This window comes from Crassostrea angulata, chromosome 4 (genome assembly GCF_025612915.1).
Source record: "Crassostrea angulata isolate pt1a10 chromosome 4, ASM2561291v2, whole genome shotgun sequence".
Classification (NCBI taxonomy): Eukaryota; Metazoa; Mollusca; class Bivalvia; order Ostreida; family Ostreidae; genus Magallana; species Magallana angulata.
This window is the reverse complement of record NC_069114.1, coordinates 29772442-29788070: the sequence shown is the minus strand read 5'-3', so window position 1 is coordinate 29788070 and position 15629 is coordinate 29772442. Positions and strand designations below refer to the sequence as shown.

The 15629-nt window shown below is 32.8% G+C and overlaps 2 protein-coding genes across 3 annotated transcripts; one reads left to right on the top strand and one right to left on the bottom strand.

Annotated features, from left to right (window-relative positions):
• The first annotated feature begins 1665 nt into the window (after positions 1–1665).
• LOC128179805 (4-hydroxyphenylpyruvate dioxygenase-like protein) lies at positions 1666–5703 on the top strand. Its single transcript, XM_052847414.1, has 5 exons — positions 1666–2518; positions 2766–2923; positions 3262–3413; positions 3712–3836; positions 5448–5703. The coding sequence occupies exons 1-5, from the start codon at positions 1881–1883 to the stop codon at positions 5608–5610; spliced, it is 1236 nt and encodes a 411-aa protein (XP_052703374.1). The 5' UTR covers positions 1666–1880; the 3' UTR covers positions 5611–5703.
• Positions 5704–6994: 1291 nt separating this feature from the next.
• Positions 6995–12249, bottom strand: LOC128179804 (divergent protein kinase domain 2A-like). 2 transcript variants are annotated; one of them, XM_052847412.1, is made up of 5 exons: positions 12178–12249; positions 11088–11852; positions 10652–10774; positions 10323–10500; positions 6995–9810 (listed from the first exon to the last, which is right to left on the bottom strand). In XM_052847412.1, the coding sequence occupies exons 2-5, from the start codon at positions 11784–11786 to the stop codon at positions 9443–9445; spliced, it is 1368 nt and encodes a 455-aa protein (XP_052703372.1). In that variant the 5' UTR covers positions 11787–11852; positions 12178–12249; the 3' UTR covers positions 6995–9442. The 2 variants fall into 2 exon arrangements, with proteins under 2 accessions (XP_052703372.1, XP_052703373.1); XM_052847413.1 differs by having other exon boundaries at positions 11088–11824; positions 12178–12246.
• Between the last annotated feature and the right edge of the window lie 3380 nt (positions 12250–15629).

The window sequence follows — 15629 nt, the reverse complement described above, 5'->3', positions numbered from 1 at the left end:
CACAAGATGATTATATATTGAGTAAATAAAGAATGACTCTTGTATAGTCATTGAATATGAACCTGATACTGAGCATGAAGCTGTAGATATAGTTAAGAGTGTTTAATATTTGAAACATTTGCAAAAACTCTTTATAAGCTTTACTTTTAAAAAAAAGTAATGGTAATGGTAATGCATTACTTTACTCATGTAATGGTAATGTAATGCATTACTTCAAGAAAATCAAGTAATGGTAATGGTAATTTAATGCCCTAATTCATGAAGTAATGGTAATGTAATGCATTACTTTACAATGTAATTCGCCCCAAGCCTGATTATAACGTTTTGAACAATGATATCCTTTAAATTCTAAAATAATACTTCAATAAAACTTTTAATTCTAATTAAAATTGTTGTAATTAAAATATGTTGCTGCCTCATTTTCAATAAATACAGCACCCGTTAGAACGTGAGAAGCGCGATGCATTATGTCCTTTGAAAATCAGTACTAAGATTTTAAACAGTTCTACATTTGAATTTATATCAATTTAATTGTATAAGGTTAAATCTGATTCATTTACATCTTTATATAATATTATTTTGTTTTATTTTAAATCAATATTTTTGTTTTCAGTAATTGTCCTTTATATGGGTTCTTGTATGAAATAACAATATTTATATTCAAGTTTCGCAATTATTCGCGAAAGTTTCGCGTTTATTCGCGAAAGTAACGCGTTATATCGCGAAAGTTTCGCGTTTATTCGCGAAGATTTAAGCATTGAATAGTTATAGTCTCATAACTGCAGCGGTGTGTGCATACAAATTGAGTAACGCGCGCAAGCGCGTTATGAAAATTTGTATGCACGCACCGCTACAGTTATGAGACTATATCTTTCAAAAAATAATTATTCAATGCTTATATTTACATTTTTTTAACTTCTTGCCTTGTCTGCAAATGTGATTTATATGTGAAAATTTCTGTTTTATCCTAGGGGTAAGTTCAAATCAGTGGAAGAAACACTTTAACAACCACAAGCGTGAGCTTTGATTCTCGCTTGTGACGTTGCATTTTACGGCGTTCAACGTTTGTGACGTCATAATAAAACTAGTCATTCTAACCTTTGAGTACCCTAGCTGTGTGTGTTACGGTCTTATAACTGCAGTGTCTTTTCACACACTTTACATGCAAAAAATATTTGGAATGTAAATATAACGCGTTATATCGCGAAAGTTACGCGTTTATTCGCGAAAGTTTCGGATTTATTCGCGAAAGTTTCGCGTTTATTCGCGAAAGTTACGACGCGTTTATTCGCGAAACTTAAGCGTTATATTCGCGAAAAAAATATTTTTTTACCTACGAAAATGAGCTCAATGGGCTTTCGCAAAGTGGAATTTATTTTCATCATGAGAAAAATATATATAACGTCAGGTGATAGTGTTATTTGCTCAAATATTTTTTTCTGTATACTGGGGTCCCCTTTCTCGTTTTTCATCTCTGGTCGCAATATGAACATAAAAACACTTAAAGTAATCATTTTTCATTAATCTCAGTGATAATCTTAAATGATATATTGATAAGATATGACCTAACAATAAAGGTCTTGGAGATATAAAAAAGGGGCCGGATTTTCAAAATGTTACAATCGGGTTCGACATTTATATTTCATTAACGAAAGAGTTTAGGTGATCAAGATCAAAAGCATGTAGTGGATGTCAACACAAAGTCATGATTCAAACATCGAAATGTTTGCGTAACGCAATTCATAAATGGAAATGTATGGTTAGTAAATGAGAAATGACTCTTTAGAAAAATTTTGTCAAAACTAAACCTTTAAAAGCAATTTTGACCATCGTTGAAAACAAAACCGGCTTATTGCATACTGTCAGCTGTTGATGCAGTGATGGAGTCAGGATCGTTACATCATGTCGAAATAGGAACAACAGACGGACCTGCTGTTGTAGCTTTATTCAAAAGAATATATGGATTCAAATGTATTGCGCAGCGATCACGAGCTTATTGTGAGCAATGGGTTGTAAAGGCCGGGAAAGCCGCGATTCTGGTAACAGAACCAAAATGTCACCTTGAAAAGAATGATGAGAATAAGGATACCCACAACGATCCGCTGTTTAACAAATGTTGGAGTTCTAGTAGCAACAAACCCCTTGATGGTGACTCTGTGTTTAACATCGCTCTTAAGGTGACAGATTTGCAGAAAGTTATTAACAATGTGATAGAAGGGGGAGGGGAGGTTGTTACATCACCCGTCAGTATTAAAGATGAGCATGGACAGGTAGATATAGCTGTCGTTAAATCTTGTATCGGTAATGTGTATCATACACTGCTTTGTTACGATGGTTATGCTGGCGATTTTCTGCCTGGATTTACAACTGCTGAAAACAATTTTATTGAAACCAATATAAACTGTGGTCTAGTGACCCATATAGATCATATCGCCTTTGTCTGTGATCAAGGATCCACCCCTCAAGTATTGAAGTGGTATGAAAAATGCTTCCGCATGAAGAGGTTTTTTATCAACAGGCAAGAAAGTTTTTCAATCTCGACAATCAACAATAAATCTACTGTTCTTAAAAGTTTGCAATATATATATTTGTATGGTAATTTCTAGAAAACTTAATTCCTAGTACAGTAAGCAGTGCAGATAGAAATATTCCAAAAGACAAGAAAATTGATTTGTGCATGATACAATCTGTTTTGAGTCTGCTATTTCTTAAAAGGGAAAAATCATCTCGGAAGAATCTTAATTAATTCTGCTCTTTATTTCCAGCAATGAGGATGAAGATGATGGATTTTTGATAAGTGATACAGGTATAGGAATGAGAATGAAAGCCATGGAGTACTGGAAGTGTTCCGAGACAGGGCTTACATCAGGGAATAGTCAGGAATCCATTAGATTTGTCCTTGTTGAGTCTCTAAAAGGTCAAGGTAATGTCACCATGCATGCATTAAAACCATTTATCTACTAATGTCTGATGGTCATTGAAACATTTATTCTTATGAACACTTTCCATGTAAGATTAGTACAAGTGTGTAGTTTACTCTGGGCAAATGGCATACTTGAATACTTCTTTGATTTGAATAAAAGGAACTATTATTGTGGCATTTCTTGAGAATCATATTTGTTGTTGGCATATTGACTGGAATAAGATTTGAATTTTACTTTAAAGTTCATTTCATTATGTGACATAAATAGATGGCATGAGATGCTTTCAAATTTAAATGTCATTTGAAGAATTTTCTCACAGAGTAAATTTTTATTTTAGGTGCAAACCAAGTGGACATATTCCTAGAGGACCATGGTGGCCCCGGGGTGCAGCATATGGGACTCTATACTCCAGATATTATGTCAACTGTTGCCATCTTCAAACGAAGTGGTGCCCAATTTGTTGAAACACCACAAGCTTATTATGAAGATGTAAGTGTATATATATTGCTGTAAACATATTACAACATACAATCAGTATATACATTTGTCTGGTTTTCTATTTTAGTGTTTTTTGAGAAAAAGCAATGTATACTGCTGAAAAAAGTACATTGATGAACCACATTCATAGATGTTTGTAATTACATGTATGTACATACAGAAATGTGTTAAATCAAATAAATGCTAAACTTAAAATCAATATTGGAAATTATAAGACTTATAAATGGAGACTTGTAGATTAAAGCTATAGCATTTTTACTGTATGTACAACCACATCCTATTTTTAAAGGAACAGAAACTCTCAGAGATGAAGAAGGTTGGATTTAATGTGGAAGATCTTATGTCCTGTGGCGTATTACTGGACACTGAAGCAGATGTTGATGAGGACTCCAAAAACCAGTGTGAAAACCATAGGTAAAGATCCTCAGTTTATATTTAAGTGATAATACAAGAGTAGAAAATACATTGGAAGGAAGTAATACTGTACATGGAGTATATAATATACCTCGTTAAAATAAGAGAATTTTTATATGTTTTACATAGAATTGATATAAATCTCAGTTCATTTCAATATTTCCACTTAATACCTGTCTCTTTAACTATTTGCAGAATTGATATCCTCCATTTGGTGTACAACTTCATGTGTACATGTACTATCTTCATAGAATGTTATCCATCTTTAATGTACATCACTATTAAAAAGCAGCACCTTGAGAAAAGAATCTTATATAGTTCCAGATATTAAAGAGTATCTCATGAATTAATAACCTCTCAAGTCTATATATAGAGCTATAATTATTAGGAGAATAAGAAATTAAAAGCTTTTTAGAACAATATAACCATGTTGTTTTAAATTGACCTTGACCTCCCCTGTTACCTACATGTAGACTTTATTATCACATTTTAGCATTTACATAAGTCTAAAATATGTTGTTATATATTACTAGGGCCTCACTCTACAGGCACTTTATTGTGATCAGTCTCTCTGTCCATCTGTTCATCCATCTTTTTTTCGTACAATCTGTCGATCCAACCAAGATCATTTGTCTGGAGCATATTTTCTCTCCCTTGGTTCAATTTGGCTCATACTTCACTCACAGAGTGCTTATGGTCAAAGGATGTGCAGTGATCTTGAATGAAGTTTGTAGATTATGGGTCAAGGTCATATCGGATTGCACAATAATCCTTTTTTCAGAGCATATATACTTTCCACTTAACCTTATTTGGCTCATCCTTCACATAACCAAAGCTTTTGAGCAAATGGTGTGTAGTGACCTTGAACCAATTTTCAAGGTCAGATGTGAAGGTCATAGCAGAATCAAATGAAAAATTGTTGTTTAAAGCATATTTCTCTCCCTTTGCTTCAGTCTGGCTCATACTTCACCCACATGTTGTCTTTGTTCAAAGGGTATGCATTGATCTTCAATGATATTTGTAGGGCAAGTGTCAAGGTCATATCGGATCACACAATAATTTTTTTTAAAGAGCAAATAGATACTCATCACTTAGTCCTATTTGGTTAATACCTTACAGTTACTTAAACAAAGCTTTTTGGTTAATGATGTGCAGTGACCTTGAACCAAGTCAATGTGAAGGTCATAGTGGATCTCTTTATAATCAGTTTGAGACCATAGGTTATATCTCATTTGCTTAATCTTGCTTTGATTGAACAAAAAGCCTGTATACAAAGGGTTATGTGGTTGCATTAGAAGTTCAATGCCAGCTGGAAAATGTCTAAGGTATAGGTCAAGGTCGAAACAAATTTCTTCGAAATTCCTTTCATCCTTTGTTCATTATGTAAGGAAGGCCCTTTGAGATGGTCACTTTCTCAATGTTGTCTAGTATGTACTTAACAAAGACCTATGTAATTCGTCATGTATCATTTTACTTGTATTTTATTTTTTTATGCAATACAAATGTCAATTAAATCAGTCTGTGTCCCTTGTACATATTTCTAGTTTCAGACTGTAGGGATATCAGCAATATATTTTATGCATTAATATTTTAATATTGTTTCATTTGCAGATACTTACTCCAAAAGTTTACCAAGCCAATCTTCAGTAAAAGAACATTTTTCTTGGAACTGATTCAGAGAGTTGGTGCCCAGGGTTTTGGTGCCGGGAATATCACGGCCCTGTGGAGGGCAGTCCAGGCCTATCTTACCCAGAACACAAAACCAAGCTCTTGATGTTACCCAGACATAGACAACCATTTATTTATGTGATGTGAAATATGGAGTAAAAATAAATATTTCTGCTGTCTCAGCCTTATGTTACCAATATATTTTTATGTCTTCATTTTATTTTATATTTTATTTTATTATTAGATTGTGGACTACTGTACTGTGTTTTCAATATTCATTGAATACTTGTACCATTTTTGTGGGATTTTTTGGGTAATTTGATCCACAAAATCAAATGTTCATTGAATCGGAATATTTAATATGTATTTTTATATTCAGTAGCATATTCACACTATGATATATAACTTTCTTAAGACGAAGTCAATCATTTAAATTTTATCTTGTTTTAAAAATACTCACTGGTCAATATTTTTTGACTGGCTAGGAATAACTTATCAACATTAAAGATATTCCCAACATTTATAAAAAAATCATCGCTCCTTATTAGTAGAGCCAGCAATGGATTTGGGTATATATTGAGGAGTAAAAACTAGAACATATGTAGCATAATTCCTAAGGGAGGAGAATATTACCAGAGACCTTTTGATGTGATTTTTAGGAAATGGACTTAATGTAAAATTTACTTGGGAATTCTATGCGTAGCTGTAAAAAATTGCAACAATATGTTTCAATACCAAAATATTTGTCCCAAGGGGGCCATTTCAATCAATGTTGCCCTCAACCTCAGTGAATATTTGTATAATAAAGTTCTTTGAAACTAATTTTCATTAAATCAACAAAATTGATACAAATATGAATGAAACAAGTCTGTGTATATTTTTCAAAGATGGAGGAATGGTTCATAACAAGGCACATGGGTCAATCGCACACCAATTAATTAATTAATTAATAGTAATTACTATTAATTGGCTCCGAGTTACTTTGAATTTGAACAATTAAGAGCTAAAGGTGGTACGGGACACCTGTGGATATAAATGTGACTAAAATTACATTATAATTAAAATACTTTTACCGTTTTAGAATTTTCAAAATGCAACATGTACAATATTTGACCAAAAAAATGTTTGAAATTTCTTTAAAAATGTAAAAATTATAATACAGCCCCACGCCTCAGCAGGCTTCAACCTGTGACAGATTCGAAGTTATTGCTCTAATATTTACTCGTTGAGCTACATGTTAGTTAGGAATTTTTGAAAAAGAATAAATTATAAAAATATAGGTACATGTACTTTATTTTACTGTTTATTTTGATAAGAAATATATAACAACAAAGAGGTGTCCCATATACCACTATAAATAAAGGTTGATAAATAAAATACGAGACCATTTCATTTGGACACATATTTAACATATATCAAGTAAAAACACCTTTTGCAGAAGTATTAGGTAGATAGGATTAAAATGTAATATAATTAAAACAAGTACATAATGATAATATTGTAAAGTTTTAATTAAAACAAGTTAACACTTATAAATGACATATACTTATATATGGTTCGTTTGAAAACATTTAAGATTTCTGAGTAGAAACATAAAGGAAATGTTGAAAAAGTTTTTAGATAATTTGCAAAATTTGTCCAAGCGAGCTCTTAAGTTATTTTTTCATTTTCATAGTAGATTTGTTATCTTTTCTGTTTTTTTTAATCTGGTAGCGAATGATTAGGATAATCAACATCCATATATAATTTTGATTAAGTCATTCTGGAATTAGTAAGATGGCAATACTCTAGAATATTACAAATTTTTTTGCTTCTCAGAAAACCAAGAAAATACAATATGTAACAATATGGATGATGCAATATATACATGTATAAATGTATAAACCAACAATATAACCAATATGGAATTAACTATAGAAATTGGAAAATAGTAGCAATGATTCAAAGACTTAATAGTAATTCAACTAAAAGTATTTGCGTAGAGATGATTTTTATCAATGAATATAGTACACTTTTTGCATACATTTATGATTGTGTGTAAATAGAACAGTATGTGCCTAACAATCAATTCAATATGCAAATCTAAACATTTAAAAGAACCAATCCAAATACAGTTTACTTCACAGCATAATACCTGAACATCAAGTATAGAAGATACCTCTTTTAATAAAATACATCAAACTTTTTTTTTTCATACAAGCAGAGCATGACTGCACAAATATTGAATTGTTTCACCCGTGAAAACTATAGGTCATCCTATGATCTACATCAATCTATATGTTCTAGGTCTACCATGCTGTGTCAGACAAGTTTACATCACTGTGTCTCTAAAACCTTCCTTTATTGTTATGTCACTATTTAAAAGGCCTCCTTCTCTGTGCCAGTAAGGTTATTCACAGTGACTATAGCAATATTTTAGTGTATCTGCCTCCTCACATTAGACCTACATTAAGAAAAAAAGTTTACCTCATTATATCCTTCCTTAATTGTAGTTTCATTAAATGTCTTATTTTCTGAACCAGTAAGGTCTACTTCAGTCACTGTCACTAAAAGTTTATTTCACTATATATGTTTGTCTGATCTCTGTTAGTCTAGCTCACTGTGTCAGTAAAGTCTACCTGTACCTCACTGTGTTCCTATAGCTTAACCTCTTTGAGTCAGCAAGGTCTACCTCACTGTTTCTAAACGTCAACCAATTCTAGTCTGTACAGTCTACTTTTAATACTAAGTTACTATGGATCAACCAATTCTAGTCAGTAAAGTCTACCTCACTGTTACTAAAGGTAAACCAATTCTAGTCAGTAAAGTCTACCTCACTGTTACTAAAGGTAAACCAATTCCAGTCAGTAAAGTCTACCTCACTGTTACTAAAGGTAAACCAATTCTAGTCAGTAAAGTCTACCTCACTGTTACTAAAGGTAAACCAATTCTAGTCAGTAAAGTCTACCTCACTGTTACTAAGGTAAACCAATTCTAGTCAATAAAGTCTACCTCACTGTTACTAAAGGTAAACCAATTCTAGTCAGTAAAGTCTACCTCACTGTTACTAAAGGTAAACCAATTCTAGTCAGTAAAGTCTACCTCACTGTTACTAAAGGTAAACCAATTCTAGTCAGTAAAGTCTACCTCACTGTTACTAAAGGTAAACCAATTCTAGTCAGTAAAGTCTACCTTTAATACTGTGTTACTATAGATCAACCACTTCTAGTCAGTAAAGTCTTCCTAACTGTGTTACTATATGGATCAACCACTTCTATAGTCAGTGAACTCTACTCACTGTTACTAAATTGTCAACCTCTCTATGTCATAAAGGTCTATATCACTGTGTTGCACTATAGGTCTACTTTACTATGCAACTTTGGTCTACCACATCGTGTCTCTGTAGATATACCGAGATATGTACATGTGCACTTTTTTGTGTTGACAAAGCACCAAAAACCATTAATAAATATACCATCAACCGTTTTAAAAAAAAATATCAACAGAAAAAAAATTCTTTTAAAAATTAGCCATACAAAATACCATCAAATGGTTGTTTGACCAACATCTATAAGAAAACCAAGATTATGAAAATTTTAACTTAGGAAACAAAATGGCAGGCAAACAAACACAAAATTTAATACAACTGTTTTGGAATATATCACTACTGAAGGAATATTACTGACATCAAACTTTGAAGAAAATATATAAAAATGAATACTTTTGCTGTACAAATAAGAGCTTGTTTTAGTAGATGTGTCTATCTTTGAATGCTATATAGCTTACTAACAGAATAAAGGTGTTGTTTGTATGGTAACCTGAGAATAACTGTATTATAACAGCCAAATCACAACATATGCATCACAGGTATAAGTTTTCTGAGATCAAAATTTGTTTTATATGCCTTCCTTTTCAACAGTTGACCTACATACTTGGTAAACAACTAAACTTCACGAAGATTAAATTCTCTCCCCCTCTGCTACATCTTTAGAGTCCCTAATATTACGAAGCACATCGAGTGCTTCCATGATCTTTTGTTTAGCTTTGATTCTTCCTTCAGCAGAAGTGGGATGTACACATTCATTCAGCAGGTGTTCTAGATCATGGTCATCCCGTGCATAATTGGGCATATCATGGAGAAGACCGTCTGGCATACCAAGATCCCCTTCGTTGGCGTATTTGGAGAGGAGATTGCGACAGGCTGCGAAGTAGTTGTGATCAGACTCTATGTGAGTACACAGATCTTCAGTGGAGAAGACCAAGCAGTTTTTCCCTCCACAGTCATCAAAATTTGACTCCAGCAAAGTATTGTAACCTTTTGGTTTCACTGAAATTAAAATTTATAGGCTTCAAATATATCTAGTGTTTTCAAGAAATTGGTATCAAACCATCACTGAAACAGTGAAACTTCGTTGATTTTATAAAAAGTTTTCATTATATATGCTGATTGATGTGATACTGTAGATTCCTTATATTACGCGAGTACCTAGTTCAGCGAACCTGTCGTTTTGTAACAAATTGTGAGAATATGAAATTGAAAACGTGGAATTCTTATCCTAATTTCTTATAGTTCTCAAATCTCATAAAGCAAGATTTATCTGTTAGCATCTGTGCAAATTTTGTTGGCAATGTTCTGCCATTCAGCATTATGGGCAAGCTTTTTTTACTGTAGATTCCTAATTAAATGTGAGGAATTAATATCTGTGTAAAATCGTGAGAAGCACCACTCGCGGATTTTTAAAATCCACGAGTGGTGTTTATCACGATTTTACACGGATATTAATTCCTCACATTTAATTAGGAATCTACAGTAAACAATCACTTTTATTTCCAACTAACCTTTTCGAATAGCTGTTCTATCTACCACTACCACATTTTCTACATCCACCACTGTCACTCTTCCTGCATCATCTACCACCAAGTTCTCATAACTAAGATCTGTCCAATACAGACCATAAGGTTTGCCATGGTTTGTCAGTCTTTCTGCAATCTTCATTATCTGGTATGCTAAATCAGCCTAAAAAAATAAATCAAGCTTAAGGTTCATGTAAAACAATTTCAAAGCAAAGCAGACAATTTTTTTTTTCTTTTCTGGATGCCGAAAATTAATTAACACAAAAATTATTATGAATTCCCTCGAAAACAGATCATGTATAGAAGTATCTTACCCGTTTATGCCAAGGAGAATTGTAGAAGTTGTTCAGAGGTTCCCCTTCATTACTCACTACAATAAACCTGCCACAAGCTCCAAAATACTCTGGAAATGGCCAACCTTCATTTTTGGGGAATGTCTGTATACCAAGAAAAAGTTTTGTTATGACTTATTTGGTTAGTACATCAGTCAATATACCTGTAAGTAAAACATTAGATCAGATTTAACCAGATAAATCATCTTTTCAAGTGTTTTAGAAGTTTAGGGAATTAATTAGTAGGTCAATTGAGTGTGTTCAGAGATAATCAAATATTTCAAAACAATGACTATTTACCAATATGAATTTTTTGGGTGACATACATTTTCTGTTTAATGAATAATGATAGGTCTTTACAAAGTGCTTGTATAGGTGCTATGATACTTTATGTTAGTACTCTGTGTAACTTAAATACCTGAAGTATGAGTGGCTCTGGATTAACCATAGCAGTGGCATATATCTGTAGCTTATCTCTAAACATCACATCACGACGTTCAGGGTAAACTTTCTCCTTATAATATCTGTATATTCTGTCAATCAGGTTAAAGGTAGGACAGGAAAACATGTAGTTTAAATCTTTGAGGTGTTTGGGTTGTAATCCTTCTCTCTGAATTGAATTAGTAGTTTTCATCTTATCAAGAACCCTTGCCACATCACAACCAAGAGGTCTGTTAGCATCTGTGCAAATTTTGTTGTCAATGTTCTGCCATTCAGCATTATGGGCAAGCTTTTTTAAAATAACAGGTTTGTCTAATCCCTCATGATGACCAAGATGCACATTCTTTAAATTCACAAAATCAAGAAATTTCAATCTTGACCATCCCTTCATTTTCACTAGGCCATCTTTCAGGTCCGTGCATATACTGTGTCCAAAACATGCTGGACACTTGTCTGTTTGTAAATATGATTCCTCTGTCAAGTGGTTCTTGGTAAGAGATAAAAATATACTTCCATACAAGTAAAATGACAGTATTGCAGCAAAAATAAGAAAACACTTGGCCCTCACAGGAAGCCTTTTCAGTCTATAGGTGGCGTCCGAGACAATAGAGTGCACACGGGTCATGGAGGCCTTTGTTGTTCCTGCTCGACGATTTCTGATTTCTGCAGACAGCATGCTGTAGAATTGGCACTACATGGCAGGTATATCAGTTCCTATGAACGTACAAACTGAAAGTGTGCTCTGAAAACATATATGTATAGTTTCCTTTACTATGTGCATGCTCATTTTACTCGGTATTTTTTGTCAAATTATGTGCTTTAAATTTATCAAAACAATGATGCCATTAAAGTCAGATGATTATCAGGTTAGTTTTAAAATTACTACTAATCAATAGTAATTATCAACGATCTTCATCAAGTGAAGTGTACACTCTTTGACATTCTGCATAAGCAAATTTACTTTTAACAAAGTTTGGAGAGAAAGTGTAAAATTCAAACTCTGTATAATCAATTTTCATATATTGTCAACCTGCATATATATGTATATTTAACTTTAAAACGCTTACTAGCTTTCACTGCTTTGGCAACTACCAGGAAACACCAACGATTCATGCGACACAAGTTTTTACTACACTTTAAAGCACTGTTAGAATATATGTTCCACTAAACGCTTTTAAGACAGGGACTTTAAAAAGTAATGTACAAATTGAAAACGGTATGCATTCCGATAAAAAAAAAGAAACGATGACTTTTGTGAACATTTTTTTTTACTCAAGTTTATCTAACTAAAGTTATACATTTTTATTTGCCATGAGTATTCTTAAATCATGGATAACATTTTCCGTTTGTACCAAAATTTTTAAGTGTGTATTTTTTTTACCGTTTATATTAATAAGACAGGTATGTTCAGTGTTCGTATTTAAATGATAATTTGTTTTATCAAAATTGGTAACTTTGATCTGTGTATTGCAATGAAATCACAAAAACTCTGAAATATTATTTTGTACATGATTGTATGAAAACATGTAACACAGGCACAGCTTAATTAATGATAAAATCAGGAACGTAGCCCCTGCCCCCTTTTTTTTGCAGCATATATTTCCTTAAATTTACATATAAAAAAGTGAATTAAAAGCCCCCCCCCCCCTTTTTGGGAGCATGTTAAAATTTCAATTAAAAGGAAGAAAATTCAATAACAGTGACATTATAGTAAATAATCTAAATTGAAGTTATAAAAGGGGTTTGTTTTTTTTTTGCTTGCTTCGTGCCTGAAAAATTATCTTCTGTACTATAAATAATTATAGAACAGGGGATCATTTTATTATAAAAAAAATATTTATAACGTCAGGCGCCCGTAAACATAGGGTATCTTACTAACAACGCTTAAACTATGGATCTGCACATTCGTTCGACGTATTTCATCCATCATTTGTTAAAAATGTAAAAAATTAAGTGGAAGAAAGGAAATTATAAATTTGAACTATTCATTTCCAAAAACAAATATTCATATTGGCCATATAAAATGTGTTTCTATGTGCAATAAAAACATTCACTAAATAATCTTTATAATAATATTCTGTTATTTCATTCACCTATCAATTATTATTAATTATTGTTTTTAATAAATATGGCCTCCGAGGGGGCTTGGTTGGTGAATTTAGACTACACTTTTCGACAACTAACATGCATATGGAATAAAATTTACACTACATACTTTATACTGCGCATGTTTGACAGAAACAAATGTCTGTGCAATTGATCAGAGCCCTGAGAGTTTAAAACCGTTTTAACAAGAGCTTGGACTTTCCGTGAGATTTTTCTATCTAGATTACTCATTGAAACAAGCTGTCAAATATTGACCTGCTTTTTTCTAATTCGCGAAGAAAGGCTCATTAATATTCATAGACTGTCAAATCCGGAAAGTTGTTTGCCAAGACCTGCTCTGTCGTGTAAAATTGACGCTGTTTCAGCGAAATATACATCTCTGGATGAAGTCGGACGAGTGTCATTGCGTTCAATGTATGCATACCTATTAGCCAATGACTGGACGGTAAACCATGAGTAGACCCCGCCTTTGTCAAATCGGATTTTGTCACGTACCGCCCAAAGTCCAAGCTCTTGTTTAAACGGTTCTATTGACTACTCTTAAACACTGACCCAGAGGCTGAAAACATGGGATTTTTTTTAAAAGTGTTTATTTCTCATTTATGAGATATGGAGCCAACTGTCTACTGACAGGTACATGTATATTTCTTTTTTCAATTCTATTTGTAAATTGCTTCAATTTGAGTCAGTTTCAAGTTTATAAAAAATTCCAATTTTATTTTTCCCGCAAACACATTTAAGTCTTGCATAAAATTGTTCGACAGCAACGCTTCTGTTTTTAGGTTACAATGTATTTCTGACACTATATATTTTCTAATTTCAAAGCAAACAAATTTTTGATGTTTTCCTGGCGAAAATTCTAACCTTTAAGGGATGTACTCGTTTCCCACCTCCAGAAATGGCCCAGAATATCTCCAGCGTCTACTCGCTATTTTTTTCTTTCCTACTTGCTATTTGAAAAGTAGACACTGCAAACACGCAAAGAAGGATTACTCTTGCAGCTCTCCATCCGACTAAACGAATATACCCCAAGTTGTTTTCTGGAGGATGGGGTGCTTTTACAGAATGAAAACGGTTAGTTCGTATTTGATTGCAATAAGTATTCAATGTGCACGATCCGTTACAGGATTTTATTTCTTGAAACTATTATTATTCTAATATTTTTACATAATTATGTAGCTTTACTAACTGTAATATGTAATATCTTTTTCATCCTTTTTTGGGTAATTCTATGTAGTCTGCCCCAAGATATTTATGCCGCAATTTTTCTTGAATTGATCTATATTCATAAATACCTCTGGGTTCAAACGAAAATCACAATATTTCCCTTTTAAAACGCGACCTCTAGGTTGTAAGAATCCAACTTGATGCACGCGGCTAAAAATATAAGTTTACGGGGATTTCGAATTGCAAAAGAGATGAATGTACCCGGATGATAACGTTGAAAAATTGCATGTGCAAGGTATTCCGAAAGACTTACGAATAGAGATAAAATGTAAACATTTCAATAATGTGTCTATAAAGAAATCTTGGAAAATTTCCCTTTCATCGAATTCATTGTGTCGATAAAGAATCCTTGGAAAATTTCCCTTTCATCGAATTCAATTGCACTTCTTTCACTGGTGTGTGTATTTTTATTAAAAATCGTCCAAATGTGCAGCACAAATATTTTGGAACAGACATTAATATTTATTCTGAATGACCAAAAAGGTAACCGACAACTTAAAGACAAATGGTTTTGTTATTTCAATAAAAATAACACAAACATAGAAAACACACATTCATTAATTCTTTATATTCAGTTTCTCTAGTTAAGAGCCCTTCGTTTTACTAATGATGACCTGCTGGTTGCGTTTCTCATTCGCTAAGTACATGTACATGTATGTGTTTTGTATTTTCAAATTGATTACACGTAATGCTCGAACAAGTCGGAACTGATATAGCATAACAAACCGTGATGAACGAATAGACACGACCCTCTACATCATTTCAGGCTAGGGTCACAGGCGCTCACAATCTTAATCAGAGTATAAAAATATTCATATACGTGTACACCCCCCCCCCAAAAAAAAACCCCACCATTTTTAATTGATTTAATAGTTATGGATGAACATTTTTTTGATATATCGATTTAGATGGAGAGCGCCAATGGCACAGGTTGTATAATGAGAGGTGGTCAGCAATTTTCTCAGCGAGTGTTTGATAATAACAGGCTTTTATTAATACAACTACGCTCAGTTGTGATTCAAATTCTGTGTGTTTCCAATTAAAGATTCTCTCGTTTTTAAGACTGTCTTTTATTTAATCATTTGTCGTTTTGCACCTGGTGTTATACGTGTCAATAATTATATGATTTTAAATCTAATAAGTTGACAAGAGGATAGAAAAACGATTTATTCATTGATACCAATTT